Source organism: Solenopsis invicta, chromosome 10, assembly GCF_016802725.1.
Source record: "Solenopsis invicta isolate M01_SB chromosome 10, UNIL_Sinv_3.0, whole genome shotgun sequence".
NCBI classification, from domain to species: Eukaryota; Metazoa; Arthropoda; class Insecta; order Hymenoptera; family Formicidae; genus Solenopsis; species Solenopsis invicta.
The window spans coordinates 3,639,981-3,658,551 of NC_052673.1; the positions used below are offsets into that span (position 1 = coordinate 3,639,981).

At 28.9% G+C, this 18,571-nt stretch overlaps 1 protein-coding gene across 1 annotated transcript in view; it reads left to right on the forward strand.

Annotated features, from left to right (window-relative positions):
* Positions 1–9,872: 9,872 nt before the first annotated feature.
* Positions 9,873–18,571, forward strand: part of LOC105203006 — a 55,833-nt gene continuing 47,134 nt past the window's right edge. Inside the window, exon 1 of the mRNA XM_026141068.2 lies at positions 9,873–10,020. Within this exon, the coding sequence (XP_025996853.1) occupies positions 9,979–10,020 (42 nt within the window). The 5' untranslated portion in view covers positions 9,873–9,978. The remainder of the gene's footprint in view (positions 10,021–18,571) is intronic.

Below are 18,571 nucleotides of genomic sequence, written 5' to 3' on the forward strand. Positions count from 1 at the left end.
CTAGAAAATACTTGCTAGGAATTCATCAGATAGCCCCTGACGCATTTTACACAAAAACGCTAGCAAGTCTTTCTTACTTACGGATCTATAGCCACCTTCACGACGAGGTACCCTGTCACAAAACATAAATAACTCTCAAAACTGTTCTTTTGTCACAGGACAAAAACATTTAAACTCTTCATCAGCTATACTACTCTCATCTTCGATTCTCGTCATATATCATCTTCGATAATCGCCATCTCGCGCAGACTTTGCAAGAATACTTGGAGTTCAGGTCCTCTTATAACACATGGTCTATTTATAAAACGTAATCCAAGCAATAAATGAGGTAACAGTACATCTTTATCATTCAAATGATGTCTACATGACTTGACGTTTTCAGGAATAAAAATATTTCTTTGGATAAAAACATAAGCTTTACATTTGACTGATAATCTGTGTACATCAATATCGGCATTACAAATGAGACAGGTATTATTTCTACTCTGCGTTAAAACATTCAACCTCATACAAGAAGGATCTTGTTCGATTGCTGCAATTTCAGCAGTAATTGACTGATTACAATTAATGCATATTCTCGTAAGATGCGTCACCTCTAAAGGTTGTCTGTCAAAATTATCTCGTCTTTGAATAGCTATTCCTTGTTTTGCAGCATTTGCATCTCCATCAATGCGAGCCATTGTTCTAGGAGGAAATCGCCCGTCACATACATAACAATTTAATCGTAAGGCCATGGTTATAGGAACCGTTAAAGATATTATATATAAAGATTAGAGAAAAACAGTTAATTAAAATATTAACTTTGAATATGTTATAAAATAATTTGTTGGGTAAACACCACGAAAAGGAAAATAAAATAATCTTTACAAGTTCAAACTATCATGAAGTTTTCAAATATAAATATATTTTCCTACATTTTATATGATTTCTTTCATAAAATGTAGGAAAATATATTTACATTAAAAATTCTACATATATGTAATGTTAATACTAAATATCAAGGATAATAATTAAATACTCGAAAACAGAATAATAAGAATGCAATAAAGTAATGAAGAAGTCTAGTGAAATCAATATAGATGAAATAGAATTTTTTGTTAAAATATTGAATAATCAATCATTGTTTTCACAAGAATAAATCTGAGCAAAGTAGTTTAATCCATTTGCTTAAAAAAAAATTATACTTTTAATTATAATATTAGTATTATTAATAAGATAACTGTAATCAAAATAATAAGTCGTGTTTTGTCCACATAGGAATACCGTCAATTGGATTTGATTAAATAATCAAACTAATTATGCAAGATTGCCGATAATTATTTTTGGAAAAACAATCGCTTGGTAGTCTCTAGACATGCGCAGCAAGGATACCAGACGCCGGCCCCGGTACCACACGGTCATATAGGGAGGGGATGACTCTCGTAGCGCTCGGGACTTCAGACAGCGTCACGCAGTAGAAAAGAGACAGATACGTTAGAGGGAAACAAACATATGATTTTCAGGCTTTTTTGCTGTTTCTGCGAGACCGGCCGGTCAATCAAAACGCTCCGATTGGCTGACCAAGTCAAACTCCCCACCCCAACCCTCACCGGGCGCAACGGGGATATATAAAGACTACCACAACCGAAGGGAGCTCAATATCGGAGCTCTCAGCCCTGATGTTGCAAGCTGCAATGTTTGCGAAACGTCGGCAAGGGCCCAACACGCACATGGCATCTATCCGGAAACCCTCTCGGTTAATCCCCAGCGTTATATCTTTATTGAAAAATTGTCCTACTCTAACTCATATGGTAATCTCTATAATTTATATACAAAACTTAAATGATTTGTATTATCATTTAAAAATATTGTTGTATTATCATTTAAAAATCTTCCTATTCCAACCTATATGGTATTTATTTAAAAATAAATATCTTAGATTTAATCCAATCTTAATGTATTTTTCTAAAAAGTGTATGAAATCATTGAATTTTGCCAATGAAGTTCGATGAAATCTATGAAGTCCGGTAAAGTCCAGTGAAGTCGTGAAGTCCGAAATCCGGTGTACACTTATATTGCTCTATAAAATAACTTCTGTACTATTTTTAACAAATAAAATGGAAATGATAGTATTTTTATTTTTCTAATAAAACCCACGTAGTGGTATTTTTAATTTTTTTTTAATAAAATTCAAATGATACTATCTGTGTACTTCTAATGAAAAATCTGTTTTAACCAAGGGGGTAACCACTCTTGAATTCCGATATACAACTCGCTAGAAGTCCGTTGAATTCCGTTGAATTCCTCGAAGTTCGATGAAGTCCGGTGAAATCCGTGAAGTCCGATAAAGTCCGATGAAGTCCGATGAGGGTCCGATGAAGTTCGATGTAATTCGATGAAGTTTGAAGTCCGGCAAAGTCTGGCAAATTCCGATGAAGTCCTTGGACTTCATCGGAAATCCGGCGTAATCCGAGTGTTTCGGCACGCGCTTTTTGCGATGGAAAGAAGAAGCAAGAAGGCTAAGTATTATATTTTTTTGTCACACTAAACTTTATTTGTCTATAAGTATTCACAATATTCACGAATTAACACAGTGCGTTTACTGTTTCGGGCGGATCCCGATAGCGCACGGGACCGATAGCCCACCACCACTCACAGCAGCCGATGCCTAGAGTTTTTCCGTTGATTGGGTTAGATAAGTCAAGATGATTGGTTGGTGGGTTATCGCACCGTGCGCTATCGGATCCCGTCTTACTGTTTCAGGTGATAGGAGCAAGCGACTCCTTGACTTGCAAAAGCTATCGAGGCACGTTACACAGTACGCGACTAAGCTCGAGCAGGCACTTTTTGAGAAGCAAGCCACCCGCGCAAATTTGGCGCTTATATAGTGTCGGTGCTTCTGGATCCCTCTAGAAGCTTTGAGAAGCTTCTCGAACGCTCTAGCTCTTCCGGAGCGGAAGTGAGCCTGCAAAGATGAGATGAATCCAGAAGCACAGACCGTTGAAAGCCTCGTTTTTTATTTAATTGGCTTCTCGTTCCCCGATCGCCTTGCGTAAGCAAATCGCGGACTCCAAGCTTGGTTTTAACGATGTGATTTGCTCACGCGCGCGAGATATCGACGCTCGCGGTCGATTCGAGCGTGTATCGACACACATCAATTGTGTGTACCAGCATCGCGCTCCGTATTCGCTGCTTGATTGAGCGCGAGATGGGCGCGATGCACGAACGAGGCTTTTGGTGCCTTGTGATTTAACCAAATTCCGAACACCGATGAAGTCCAGCGTAGTCCGATGAAGTCTAGCATAGTCCGATTAAGTCCCCGAAGCCTGATGAAGTCCGGCGAAGTCCGGTATAATTTGATGAAGTCCGAATTCCGCGAAGTCTGTAAAGTCCAATGAAGTCCGATGTAGTCCGATGAAATCCAGCGAGGTCCGATAAAGTCCGATGAAGTCTAACGTAGTCCAATGAAGTCCGATGTAGTCTGATGAAATCCATGTAATCTGGTAAAGTCCAGTGAAGTCGTGAAGTCCGAAGTCCGGTGTACACTTATTTTCCGAGTGGTTACCCCCTTGGTTTTAACTCAAGTAAATATAAATACAAATCTAAACAAGAAGGCCTTCTTCGATCGTAGCTGGAGCTTAGTGCTTTTATGTATTCGTGTGATTTTATATACTCAGACTCAACCAAATTGCGCGCCGTTACTTTCGGTCATATAACACATATAATCGAATAAGAGTTAGTAATATTACTTTTATTAAATTAAAATTAATTTAATAATACTTGATGCTTACTAGCATCTATATTAACCCTATCCTCCCTGAAAAAACTTTAAAGAAAAAACTATAAATTTATTGCGAAAAATCAAGTGGATGTATTTAATTGAAAAAAAGTTCAATAGAATATATAACATTTAATCTCAAAGAATTAACAAAGAAACAAATATAAAATTTTATTGAAATAAAAAATTTTTAAACTACAAAAACTTGTCGCTGCTAGATAAGAACAGCAATGAAAAGAATTGATACAAGAACGAATGCGTTAAATGTAAAATAAGCATTATAAAAGTAATTAAGCCAAGTAAGTTAAAGATTAAATTCCTTTAACATTTAAGTAACATTGTAAGCTATTACAATTTTCTAAATTACTATAACTATTATATTTTACAGCATTATCGGAATTGTAACATATTGAAGACGGACAAATAAGTCCGAAACATGTTTATGTACTTAATTGTATACGAAATCTGCTTATAAAGAAACTTTAAATTTTAAAGTATTATTGTAAAGTCTTTATTTTGCTCCATTTGACCTTGTTTGTCATTTGTTAGAATTTACTGTTAGATGTTTTTAGCTTAAAAGTAATTATTATTTTTATTGTTACGTTGTTCTAATAGTATAGGGACGTCTACGGGACGTCCTAAGGATGACCTGCGGGACGAGCGGGATATTCTGGCGATTACCTGTTATAGTCCTGGGACATCCACAGGACGTTCTGTGGAGTAGCAAATAAGCGCCTCATTCTTGTCTATGGACGTCCTGTGGACATCCCATCGGGAGTCCTAAAGATGTCTATTCGCAATCCTCGAGATATACATACGTATTTCAGGACCATTTTAAGATATTTAAGGAATATCCGCATAAATATATTATATTATTACACTACATAATTTCAATGAGCAAAACAATATTTTAATAACATTTTAAAAAACATTTTTTGCAAAAAAATTGGGAATTTTTCTCAGAAATTCCCCAACGGTCACCCATCCAAGTTGCGACTCCGGTGAACGTTGCTTGACCTCCGTGATCGCTGCAAACTGGATCCCGCGTGATGCTCTGTGAACACTTTATATTAATACGTGTATATAACTAATAGATTAAGTAAATATATATTATCGAAAAGAGATGAACTATGTATAATTAAACCATATTATTCATATTAATACACAATATATCAAATTATAGTTTTTTTACTAATTTTTACAAATGAGGATTAGCATCTGGAATAACTTTTCTGTTATTATTCGTTTAAATAAAAACGCAACTAAAAAATATATGTCAACATAGTACAATAATTAAATTAAATATGAAAAAATTTTTATTAAAAAAAAACATTTAAAAAACAAAAAAAATATTGTCTGCTCATTGGGATATAGATCGAAGTTTCTTTACTGATAGATCTATTTTGCCTATTGATACCGTTGTAAAATTTTTTGATACGATTAATATTTGCCCTTACTTCTTGTCTGAATGTATAACCATTTATATTAAAAAATTTTACAATTGCAAAGCTGTTTTTTCCGCTAAACGCAGCCAATTTTTGATGATATATGAGCAGCGGCTCTAACTTCAAATCTTTATATGTTTGAAACTGTGAAATTAATATTTATTATATGTGAAAGAAATTTTTCTATTTTATTTTTATTTATAAGGGATTAAATATGTGATTAATTATTTAAAAACAATGTATAATTTAAGTTGATCTTTATGATTCAGAGTAGTTGTCATATGTATTATAGGCTTGTCTTTATTGTTGACGTAGTGCACATTCTCCATTAAAAATAATATTCAGATATATGTTTGAAATTTGATGAAAGCAAGAAGCAAAAGCTAGTGCAGACCAATGCAGCAATAAAAAACAAATGCTACATACTTAATTTTCTGATACAATACAAACGTTTTTTTTTTTTATTAGAATAATTTTATATGTTTAAGTATGATTAATAATAAAAACTTTCTTAAATTCTTTATATATATACTTGCTTATTATATATATTCTGACTTAACCTTCCGTAGGCAGTCTCGGTCTTGTTTGTTTGAAGTAAAATTTTTAATCTCAAATTTCTTTGCACAAATTCAAATTTTTACTAAATAAAAATTTTAACATTAAAGGAGTTAGTTATTTGATAATGTAGGAATGTGGAAAAATATTATAATCGTGAATTTTTTTATTTTCCCTTAGCTTTCCTAGTTTGTGCCATATGAGATGGACAAAGGACGTCTTTAGGATCGACTTAAAAATTGGACGACCTAAGGACGTCCTTAGGACTTGGACGACTCAAGGACGTCCTTAGGATCGACTTAGGGCTTAGACGATCTAAGGACGTTCTTAGGCTCGGCTTAGAACTTAGATGACCCAAGGACGTGGATACAGCGTGCTGTGTAGGCGACTTAATATTACGTCCAGTGGGTATAATATAGGCTGTATATAGAATTTCTTTAGTTTATTTAACATTCCTTGGAAAGTCCCGAAATTTTCATCCTAATATAACATCCTAAGTCCGTCCCATTATTGTCCCGGGACATTTAGGACGAATTCAGAATCATCCCGAGGACGTCTTGTACTATTAGGGATTATATTTAGATTATATTTAGACATGTAGCAGTGCCAAGTTTTTGTTGTTTAAACATTTTTTTTTTTTTTTAATTGAATGTTATATTTCTGTTTCCTCATTAATTCTTTGAGATTAAACATTATATATTCCATTGAACTTTTTTTCAATTAAATACATCCACTTAGGTTAAAAAAGATTTTTTTATTAGAAATACACAGATAGTATTAAAATTTTATTCAAAAAGAAATTAAAGATTCCACTACTTGGGTTTTATTAAAAATATAAAAATACTATCACTTTTATTTTATTTGTTAAAAATAGTACAGTAGTTATTTCAAAGAGCTATATAATTGGCGCAATATAAAACTTTATACATTTTTTTAGAAAAATACATTTAGATTGGATTAAATCTATGATATTTATTTTTAAGTACATATCATTTAGGTGGGAATAGGAAGATTTTTCAAGGATAATACAGAGAGATAGTATCATTTAGGCTTTGTATAGAAATTATAGAGATTATCACATGGGTTAGAGTAGGAAAATTTTTCAATAAAGCTAAAAAATAGTACCACTTGGGTTTTGCAAAAAAAAATAAAAATTTGAAGGGTACACACACACACACACACACACACACACACACTTGGCTCCATTTTTTACCTTTTTTTGAAAAGGTAATTGTACTGATTCAAAATCAACGATGTAACATTTTAATGATTAATCTTTGCAAAGATTCACCGTAATATCACATATGTACACGGCGATCTCATATATATACTTATATACGTATTATGTACATATAAAAGAGATTGCGTAAGCGACTCGCGTCATCAGTTATAATGGCAGTCCGTCATGGTGGGAGTTAGGTGATATACAATGTAGCATCACATAAAATTCTAACTGAGAACAAGAGATAAGGTGTTCGAAAAGGTGACACCCTTAAGTACCACGACAAATGGTTTACTTTAAAAGTGATTACTATATGTTAAACGGTTTTTTTTAAATATATAAATAAAGGCTTTCTCGTAACAAATTTTGCGATATTCAATATTTTCCAGTTCTAAATTTAAATGTTCAAATTTTCTATTTAAATAATATCAAAGTTCGATAATAAATTAATATTTTATAAAATAAGTAAAAAATAAAGAATTTTATTAAATTTCTAATTTTTTTCTTCACTAGATTTTATTTAAATAAAAAATGACAAATACTATGTATATTACTAATAATAAATAAATAAATATATATATATATATATATATATAAGTCAATTTTTTAAATAAAAATCAATAGTTACAATACATTATTATTTTGAATTATTATATTCAGTACAGTATAATTTTATTTACGTTAAATTTGCGTTAAATGCAATAATACACACGCTACATTAAAATTGTTTTGAAAAAAGATAAAACTTTCTGTTAGAGATATACGCGTGTATCATCTGTAATTTGTTCCTACATTTTATTATTTATTTTCTTATTCAATAGCCAATTTCAAAGTCGGCAATAAGATCGTAAAGATTTTGTTTTCGTAGAAATAATTTACCGTTAAATATAATGGAAAACAGGCAAGTCCGAATTAAAGCTTAGTGTATTTATGACATTCTATTGCAAAACAGCATGTTGGTGACCTTGAATATTAACCGCAATTATCGTAATTATTTTATCACTTATCGTCATCATAATTTGCTAGTATTACTTTTATCGTTTACACTGTCTAACACCATTTCGCAACACAAGTATAAATAATCATTTCCGCTATACTTTTGCGCACTGAATATGAATTTAATGTTCAAATTTGGCTATCAAATCACAACTTTGTGAAAAATGATGTCAAAGAAGACAAAAATGAATTTTAAAGTTTTATTATTTTTCATCTTTTTGACATTGTTCTTTTGAAAGTTGTAAAACGATTTAATAACTATTCATATTTGTGTAAATCAGTTTGTTTTTAAGAAAAGATGTCAAATTTTGTAAATGTTATTATTTTATCATAGTCTCTTGTTTTTTTTATTCGTTGTCTATTGTTTTAATAAGAATCTTTCTTGTATAAAATAAAATATTAATTATAAAATATTATACATATTGTATATTAATTATATTTATATTTCAAAATATAATTTTGTAAATGTATTTATTATGTAAGTATTATATAAATATATATGGAATACTTTTTCAAATATTAATTGTGAAATATAAATTGAAAGTGGGGAAGAGAACTTCATAGTTTTTTTTATCGATTTTTCTTAATGTTTGTAATAACGTAAAAATAATAATCTTTTTTATTGATTTATTAGTGCCTTATTTATCATCAGACAAAATTAGAAGTTGTTAAATAAACTAGAACTTTTTAAAATTTAAATGTTTTTAGGACATTTCAATTTTTATCCTCTTGTCTTTATATGCAGGTAAAATAACGAACATTCAAAATTAAAAATGTACTTATGGGTAAAAAACTTTATTATAATATAATAATTTTATATTATTCTGATGATACAATATAATTAAAGAAAAATATAAATAAAAAATATTTATATGATTTGTAAAAATAAAATTATATTCACAAAAAATTAAACTGAATCACAAAAAATATGCTCACTATATTTATTGTAAATATTTTACAAAGAAGAAATTTAAAAATTATATAATAAATTAATTTTTATTTATTTCTTGACATATTACATAATGTGTTATCTTGCACATATACGACATCGTATATATCGTACCTTATCTTACCTACCGCCGCCGTGTTTATTTATTAAATATAAAAGTTCTAACATGAAAAAATGAAAAATATAAATATGTTATTGTATATATTTTTATACCATATAATATTTTATAAAAAAAAATAAAAATATTTACTGTAATTATGTCATTCCTTATAAACAAATATCAAAAAATTACATACAATTGCTTCCAAAACACATTTTTTATCACATTATTTATTCTTGTGGCAGATGGAACTATCAAAATGTCACAAATTATTTATTATCATTTAAAGTCTCTAATAAATTAATCACCGGTTTGTTATTTGTTATTATTTGAAAAAAATTAATAATTTGTCATCTTACCTCTACAATTTAATATAAAATAATTAAATTTTTATTATATGTATTTAAAATAAAAGAATAAAATATATTAAAGATATGGATTCTCATTTTATATATTCCCATTTTTATATACTTTTATTTATGTATATAAATTAAGACCGTTGCATTTGTATTATTTATACGTTTTTAAACATTATAATTGAATAGTTGCTTACGTATAACTGCTATGATTTTTTCAGAATGTAACCGATGCCATACACTGATATGTATGTCTAATTTACACACACACACATACACACACACACACACACACACACACACACACACACACACAGAGGCGCGCGCATGAAAATAATTGCGATATTGTAGTTGCATAGTATTACAATGCCATCGAAACTTATGCAAATCTGATATGCTGGCCAATTATACCAATCGCGCTTCCGCAAATCCGCACGAATACACATGCACATAAATGCAAAATTCTCTCTCGCTCTTTTGATGATGTAAGATCATACAACGTTACGGACAATATAAATATGAGCCATAGAAATATAACGTAGCTAGTTGCCGGATTAACTTTGAGCAAGTAGTCCAATTTTTTTACCAACACATAATAATGGAGAAGGTCGCGTTTTTCGTTTTAGCACTCATTGCTGTCGTAAGTGCAATTTATTGTTATACCTACATATACACGTCACTTTTATTGTTCAGATAAAACATACTAATAAAAATAGTAAATACTACAATAATTAAAAAATCTAAATAATTTATTCAAAATAATTATTGTACACTGAAAAAAAATTGATTAAATTAATTTGAAATATGGATTTAACAATCTAACTATTTGATGAAATATGAACAATCCATAATTTCATTAAAATGACCAGACAAATTGGATTACTCACATTCTGGTTGAAATAACAAGATAAATTTGATTCTATACATTATTTCCATATTGAAAAAGATTTGAAATTTGTTAGATTCAATCAATATATCTTTTAAAAAATAAATGTATCAAAATTATTGTAGGAATTATTAGGATGCTGAATTAACTTTTGTACAGAATTTTTGTATAAAGAATGTAAAAATTGTATTGTCAAATTATATTTTATTTGTTTTTCATTTTTGATCCTAATTTTGGATCTTAAGAAGACTCATTTTATAAGTATATCAATAAAAATTCTCTTAATGTTGCGCCTTTTATTCTATCCTATATAATTTTCTTCTTCAAAAAAATAAAACGCCACTCTGTCTATTTGATTAATTATATATAGTAAAAGACTGATTGACTAACCGGAAAATATTAAAAATTTTTATATTTATCACAATTGTTCTGATTGCATATAAAAATATTTAATTATACAATAATATAATCCAAATTTATGTTTACTTTCACCAAAATATGTTTAACCAAATGTCTTGCTAAGTCAACCATAACTGTTTTTAATTTAAATTAATGTGTTCGTTTATTTAATCAATAGAATTATAAACAAAATAGGTCGAAAGCGAGCAGTTATCAAATGAACAGAATATATTTAATTCGACAGGCTTAAGATAACATTTAGCGACTTTTAGACTTTACTTACAAGAAAACGGTTAAAACTGTCCCTCACTGCTATAGATTCAAAAATTTTTGTATGAAACATTTTTTCATGTACCCCACAGTTTCAAAGATATTCGCTAGAAACAAAAAAATCCATTATTTTTGAGGGGATGTTTCAACCCCTAAGTTTCAAGCAGATAGAAAATATAATCTTTCTCTTATTAATCGTCTTCAGCTCGTTAGAACAAATTACAATATTATAAATATCATGAAAACAAAAACAAAAAATATAATAACAAATAAAAATATACAAATACAAAAATAACGAATACAATGAAAAAAATATAATAACCGCAAAACGCCAAAGTTTAAACATGTGGCAGTGTTACGTTTGTTTTGAATTATTATTGTTGCTGTACTATAAATCTGTTCAACATTGATCAAGTCCATATATTAAAAATTAAATATTGTCCATTTTTTGTTTAAAAGTAAGAAAATGCATATCAAATATGTAAGATGTCAAAAACTTGCAATAAATTCCAAGATTATGGATTATTCACTATAATATAAAACAACCGAACATACAAAATAAAATCAGTTAATTTCAATATTGGAACGAACAAATCGGAATTAAAAATAATTTTTATAAAATTTACTCATTTGCAATATGTTATCAACAAGTTAAAAGAGAGCCATCAAAAATAGTTGTTAGTAGAATTATATATAATTCTCAATATTAGAAACAAAAGTTTCGGGCCCACTTGCCCTCTTTCAACATGTATTCAATTACATAAATTGAGATTAATGAAAGTAATGATGAGTAATATTGTAATATTGAGTAATATTAATTTGACGTATTGCTTTTGCATACATAGAGCTCGAACTATAATTTATTTACTTATTTGATTGTATTATAAAAGAGATGTAATAAAAGAGATTGTATGTTGTGCAAAATTATAACAATACTTTCAGCTACTATCAAAGTTCATGAAACAATCAGCTAAACTAACACAGTAGTTATAATAAATATAAATATATGTGGAACAATTAGTCATCTTACAATTTATTTAAGAATACATCGAGTAAATTAAAATATAGTTTGTCAAGTTATTCAATATTCTTTTAAGTAATACCATTTCTTTGTTCTTTAATGTGTAACATCTCAGAAATTAAAAATTAAAGCAAAAATGGCCTTTTTTGTTTCAATGTTTAATAACTCGGTAAATAAAAATCGTACGATACTCAACAAATACAAATTAAAGATAAAGATTTACGCTTTTGAATGCTGTAAACCGCATTTCTGCAGGATTTTACGCCGTAGAGCTTTGCAAATTTCGTAAAAAGAATCCATCAAATATTAAAATTTTATACAAGCCTTGCAAGGTTCTACGACGTGAAATAAAAATTGCACGCAAATGCAATATACAGCGTTCGAAAGCGTGAATCTTCAACTTTAATTTGCGTATTTGTTGAGCGTTATACAATTTTTTCACTGAGTTATTTGATATTAAAGTAACAGTGATTTCTTTTGCATTGTGTCCGATTTTTAATTCGTGTCAAATAAACTCGTAAAATTTGTAAGAAATTTTGCTACATTTTTATTTGTATCCGTATAGCTTCGTAAAAGATTAATGTATATTTGTAAGGTCAATATAAGAAGTATATAAAAACATTAAGTTGTAAAATGTTTTTGCAACGTTTTGTTATGATTTATTATTTTTGTCGATGTTATCTACAGTTACTTTCTTTTGGAGAGCAACTGTAGGTAATCCTTTTAATTTGCTGTTAAACATTCACTCAATTTTTACTAAAGTCGATATTTGGATTTTGTAAAAAAAAATTGTAAAACTATGTTCCTCATTTTAAAGAGTAAAACCTTCCGATTATCTAAGTTGAGTCTAAGATTTTTTTCGAAAATTCTTTTATACTAGGAAATGAAGTAGGAAATTCAGAAACGATTTAAAAAAGTCGAAAATTTTGCAAATTTAAACAAATCTACGGAGTTGTAAATTTTTTGCCATTTAAATTAACATAAAATTAAAAATTAAAAAAACTCTTTAAAATAATTTATTAAGTAAAAAATACCACGATATTTTCGGTGTTTTATTGCATTGTGAAAAATGTTTTACAATGCAATAAAACACCAAAGCAAAAATTGAATGAGCATTCAATAGCAAAATTAAAGACTTACGTTAAACCTACAATTACGCCCTAAAAAAAAGAGTAACATCGACAAAAATGATAAATCATAATAGAAAATATGTAAAAATTGTAAGCTGCAAAACTTTTCAAAAAAAATTTTGCAGCTTAAAATTTCTACATATTTTTCATATCAACTTAAAAACATATACTGACTTTTTACGGAGCTATACAGATATACAAATAAAGGTGCAGCAAAACTTGTTACGAATTTTGTGAGTTTATCTTACGTGAATTGAAAACCGCACACAAATACAGTTTAAAGCATTCAAAAGCGTAAATCTTTATCTTTAATTTGCGTACTTGTTGAGCGTTGTACGATTTTTATCATCAAATTATTCAACATTGAAACAAAAGGAACTATTGTTACTTCAATGTTGAATAACTTGGTGATCAAAAATCGTACAATGCTTAACAAATGTGCAAATTAAAAATTCATGCTTTCGAATGCTATATACTACATTTGTGTACGATTTTTATTTCACGTCGTTGAACTTTGCAAAATTTGTATAAAATTTAGACGTTTAACAGATTTTTGCATGACATTTGCCAAGCTTTACGACAAGAGATAAAAATCTTACAGAAATGCGGTTTACAGCATTTAAAAGCGAGAATCTTTACTTTTAATTTGTGTACTTGTTGAGCATGATAATTTTTATTCACCGAGTTACTCAACATTGAAACAAAAAAGATCATTTTTGCTTCAGTGTTGAATAACTCAGTTAAAAAAAATCGTACAGTGCTCAAAAAGTACGCAAATTAAAGGTAAAATTTCACGTTTTCGAATGCTGTAAACCGTATTTACGTACAATTTTTATACCACGCCATGTAGCTTTGCAAAGTTTGTAAAAAATTTTGAGATTTGACGCATCCCCATTTGAACATGCGTAACTTCATAAACAATCTGTAAATTGTTTAATAAATTACGAATCTCAAAAGTAGATATTTTAAACTTTAAAATGCGTTTTTGAACATTTTTTTACGATTATTTTTGACAAAGTTACACTTTTTTAGAATTTCATTATTTTTGTGAGTCAGAATAGATGATCCTTTAAATTTTGGTGTCAAGTATATATTTATATAAATAATATATTTTAATTACATATATTTCAACTTTTCGATAATATACAATATCGACCTAATGTATTAGAGATATACATATATTAACACCAAGTATTCGCTGATCATCACTAAGGATTAGTTCGCAGCAGTTGCAGAAGTCAAGCAATATACAGCGTTCGAAAGCATGTGGTTCGGTTATGATTTGGATAGGTGACGGATAGGAATTTCCAAAAAATTCCTGAGAAAAGAATTTTTTTATTGCAAAAAATGTTTTTTAAAGTGTTACAAAAATATTGGTAAGAAGTTCATAGAAGAATTGATTCAAAACATTAATTAGATTTCTACGTAAATTGTATAGAATAAAAGTCAATGTAAATTTATTTCCATGAGAAATCCAAATTGCTAACTTCTATTTTAATCTCCGTCAAATCAATTTCATCAATGATTCTACGTGTATCAAATATATTCAAATTTACATGAAAGTGTCCATGTAGAATTTATGTCCTGTTTTTGGAAGGACCATTCACTCGACTGGTAACGTAGTATTCCATCTGGATGATTCACGTGAAAAGAGCATGGATTTCTCATCGGGTTATATGGTATCTTCGACGTACATTTTCTCGCTTTTAAACAAAAAATTGACAATCTTTTATTTTTAATTTATGGATTTGATCAATATTAAATCGATTTATTGTACAACGATAACACCAATAATTGAAATTTTTTGGCAATTTGCGATTATTATAATCTTTATTATTGTATTCGTAATATTTTTATAATATTATAATTTCATCTATAATAACAGACTGAAGACGAATAAGTGAAATCGAAACGTTCCTAAATATTATCTAAATGTGTTGAATTAAATATATTCTTTTCATCTGATAACTGCTCGCTTTGATCAAACTTTTTTATAATTCTATTGTTTTTACTATGTTTGATAAATATTATAACTATAAAATATTAACAAACATAATAAAGTATTAATTAAAACAATTAATTAAAAACCCATAGAAATAATAAATATGTCAATAATAACCAACTTGGTGTGAATTTTAACACTTTATTTGGTACTGATATTACAAAGTGAATAGAGATATATCGCAAGTTACATTATACTTAACCCTTAAACACACCGATCCTGTAAAATATGGAAACACATTTTTGGGTCTGGGAGACTTTTTCAACTTTGAGAAGCTATAACTTTGATTATAATCGATATTTTTCTACGATTTTTTTTTTAAACAAAAGTTCAAAATCTGAAGAGTGTAACTGCATGATTGGCATTGCCAAAAAATAATTTATTGTGAAGTTATAAAAGAAAAACCATTAAGCAAAAATGAGAAATTGGTCAAAAATTCACTTTTCCTTCAAAAAATCATATCTTCGCAACAACAAACGTTTAAGGATTTTCAAATACGGTGTTTTAAAGCTAAAGAGTCACACTTTCAAAATAAAATTTGGCAAAGTCATTCTTTTAAAAAAATATAATTATGTAACATGGAGAATATGAGGTACTTTTAGGCATCTAAGAATCCACTTTAAAAAAAAAAATCGTATCTTTGCTTCAAAAAACTTTGAAGAACTTATATCTTTGAAGAACAATACGGCGTTTTAAAGCTAAAGATTCATATTTTCAAAAAAAAATTATATCATTGTCATTTCTATTAAAAAATGTACTTATATAACAAGGCAAATATAAGGTATTTTTGATTAAATCGTGTTTACAATTCAAAATTGATGTGTTTCATGATATATTTCGGAAAAACTCTCTTTCCTACAGCATTTTGTAGTATTCCAACTTTAGACAGAGTATATGTGAGTAACATCCGCAAACCGACCTGTTCGAACGCATTATGTCCAGCTTTTTTATGTAAAATACTCACAAAAAAAATTTTACTTACACACTATATGGGTCGCATTGACCTTAACAAAACTTTGCTGCCGTGCCGTTTAAATTCTAGTTGACCAAAAAAGTTGATCAACCATATCAATCGAAAGAGGAGATTTCAAACTTTTTTTACGTCTTGGTCCGAACCTCCTATCTCATTCCGTCTTCACATAGCAAGCGTTCAAAACTTCATATGGGGTCTCTCAGACCCACTTACGTGTTTAAGGGTTAAAACGCGAGACACACAAAAAGTGGACAGAGAAGGGTAGAAGCGCGGGAACACCAGACGTGGCGAGTACCAACATAACTAAAAATAACTAAAGTGTAGCTATCAAACTATAGTGAAAGAACAAAAGTGCGAATAACAAAAACTAACACTTGGAATAAAAATTATGAAAATTGCAATAAAAAATGAGCAAAAAAGGCAATAGTTTGAGTTTATTCCATTTTTAAAAAATAATCTTTTACAATGTGATATACTTCTATTGATATATCTTTCTGATATATTTCTATTGATGTATTCTGATATATTAAGGTTAAATCCATCACTTGTAAGCTTTATATGAAGATATGGTAAGAACAACGAGATAAATTATTACAAAGGATACGAGATAACATTAATCTCTTCAAGTTTTTTTTTAAACTTCATGCACTTTTTTCTTCAGGTATTTTTTGAAAGTACTAAACTAATTTGAAAAATCTTTTTTAATACAAATAAACAAATAAAAAAATAAATAAACTATGATTTGATTGATTTTTATATTATAGCTAATATAATATAACTATTTTATGTTATAACTATTTTTACCGAAGGTTTCAAGTAATCAAATTTGCAAATTTTTTATTAAATTATAATTAAAATTCAGAAAAGGTTTATTTAAAAAGAAAAAAAATGTCAACAATATGTAAAAAAAATATATTGATTATGTAATGAGAAAAAAAAAGATAATGGTAGAACGTTTTATAATATATTTTTTATCTGCATTTTTCTGGGGAAAGAATTGACTTTAAACTAGTGCTCGGAATACTCGAGTACCCGTCTACCCGCTAGTCATTTGTTGCATACGTGTGAAAATCAATTTTGCGGGTATTCGAATTTTGCAAGCGTTGTAGGAGAAAGTAGGGTTATTGTACGCACTGGGTAATTGTACGCTTCGTGGTTTAGCATCTTCCCGATGAATAGAGATTATATCACGACGATATTTGTAGACTGAAGGTATTTTTTAAATATATAACCATACGTTATATCATTTAAAAACGTAGTTAATTGAAAAATAAGATAAAGTAAAATTATGACTTTTGTTGCAATTTCGGCGTTCAGAAAATAAGGCAATAAGTCTATATATTTAATTTATTCACTTTTTTGTTATACCTAACAAAAGTACTTTTTTTCGTGCGTTTTTTGAGCTATTGTTTATTAAATTTCATTAAATAATCATTGAGTAATTGTTTTTTTATCAAATCAAGTCCGCAGTGGACAATTTTACGCATCCATCTTGAAAGGTGTCAAACCACGTGAGACCAACTATAGTATTACTAGTATAGTGTAGTGCAGTGTAGTGCAGCTAAAAGAATGGGCTATAACCTCATTTTTCCTCTGCGTATATTTATCCAACCGCACGTACAATTACCTAAGGCCCGAGAAATTTTTTTGTTTATACACTTGCCTCTTTTTACTGAATATTGCATTACTAAATAAAAAATTGTTCAATATGACAATACATAATGATAAAAAAATGTTTAAATTTTCTATTTCCGTACTCGTATCGATTTCAACTTCAAAAATTATTTCACTGCAATAAATTTTCCTTAGGTGCGTTTAATTTGCTTACTTTCCCCTGTGTACAGTGCGTTGCAATGATTCGAAGAGCCTAGTAGATGGCTAACTTATCGACGCCACAATCTAACATTATACAGGGTGATTATTAATGACTGTTTCCACGTTTTACCATAGAAACATGATTTACCGACGGATACGTATTTCTAACATATTATTATATTAGAAATTACAAATGCGTGCTCTTATGGTAAAAAGTAGGAACAGTCATTAATAATCACTCTGTATAATATAAGCTAGACTGTGGCGTCGGTAAGTCAGCCATCTACTAGGCTCTTCGAATTATTGCACCGCATTGTACGTAGGTATTCGTATGACCCACATATTATACTTGAATACTTGCATCAGAAAAGATCCACGCATCACATTATAATATCCTAATTAAATAAAGAACATTAACATATGCATTTATGATTGCATCGCAATTAAAAATAACAAATTTTCTATTTTCATTTAATTTTATGCACTACTTCCACCCTCAACTCCTTTTACTAATAAGAAAAGGCACGGAAGTCCTCCGATTTTTATGAGTTTTTCATATGTTGTAGTACTGATCAAAATAAGGGACACGTATATTTTTGTACATATCTGTTTTCACTTTTATTTCAACATTTTCCACAGATTAAGAAAAATTTATAATTAAAAAAACATTTTTTTATTTTATTTATATTTAAAAT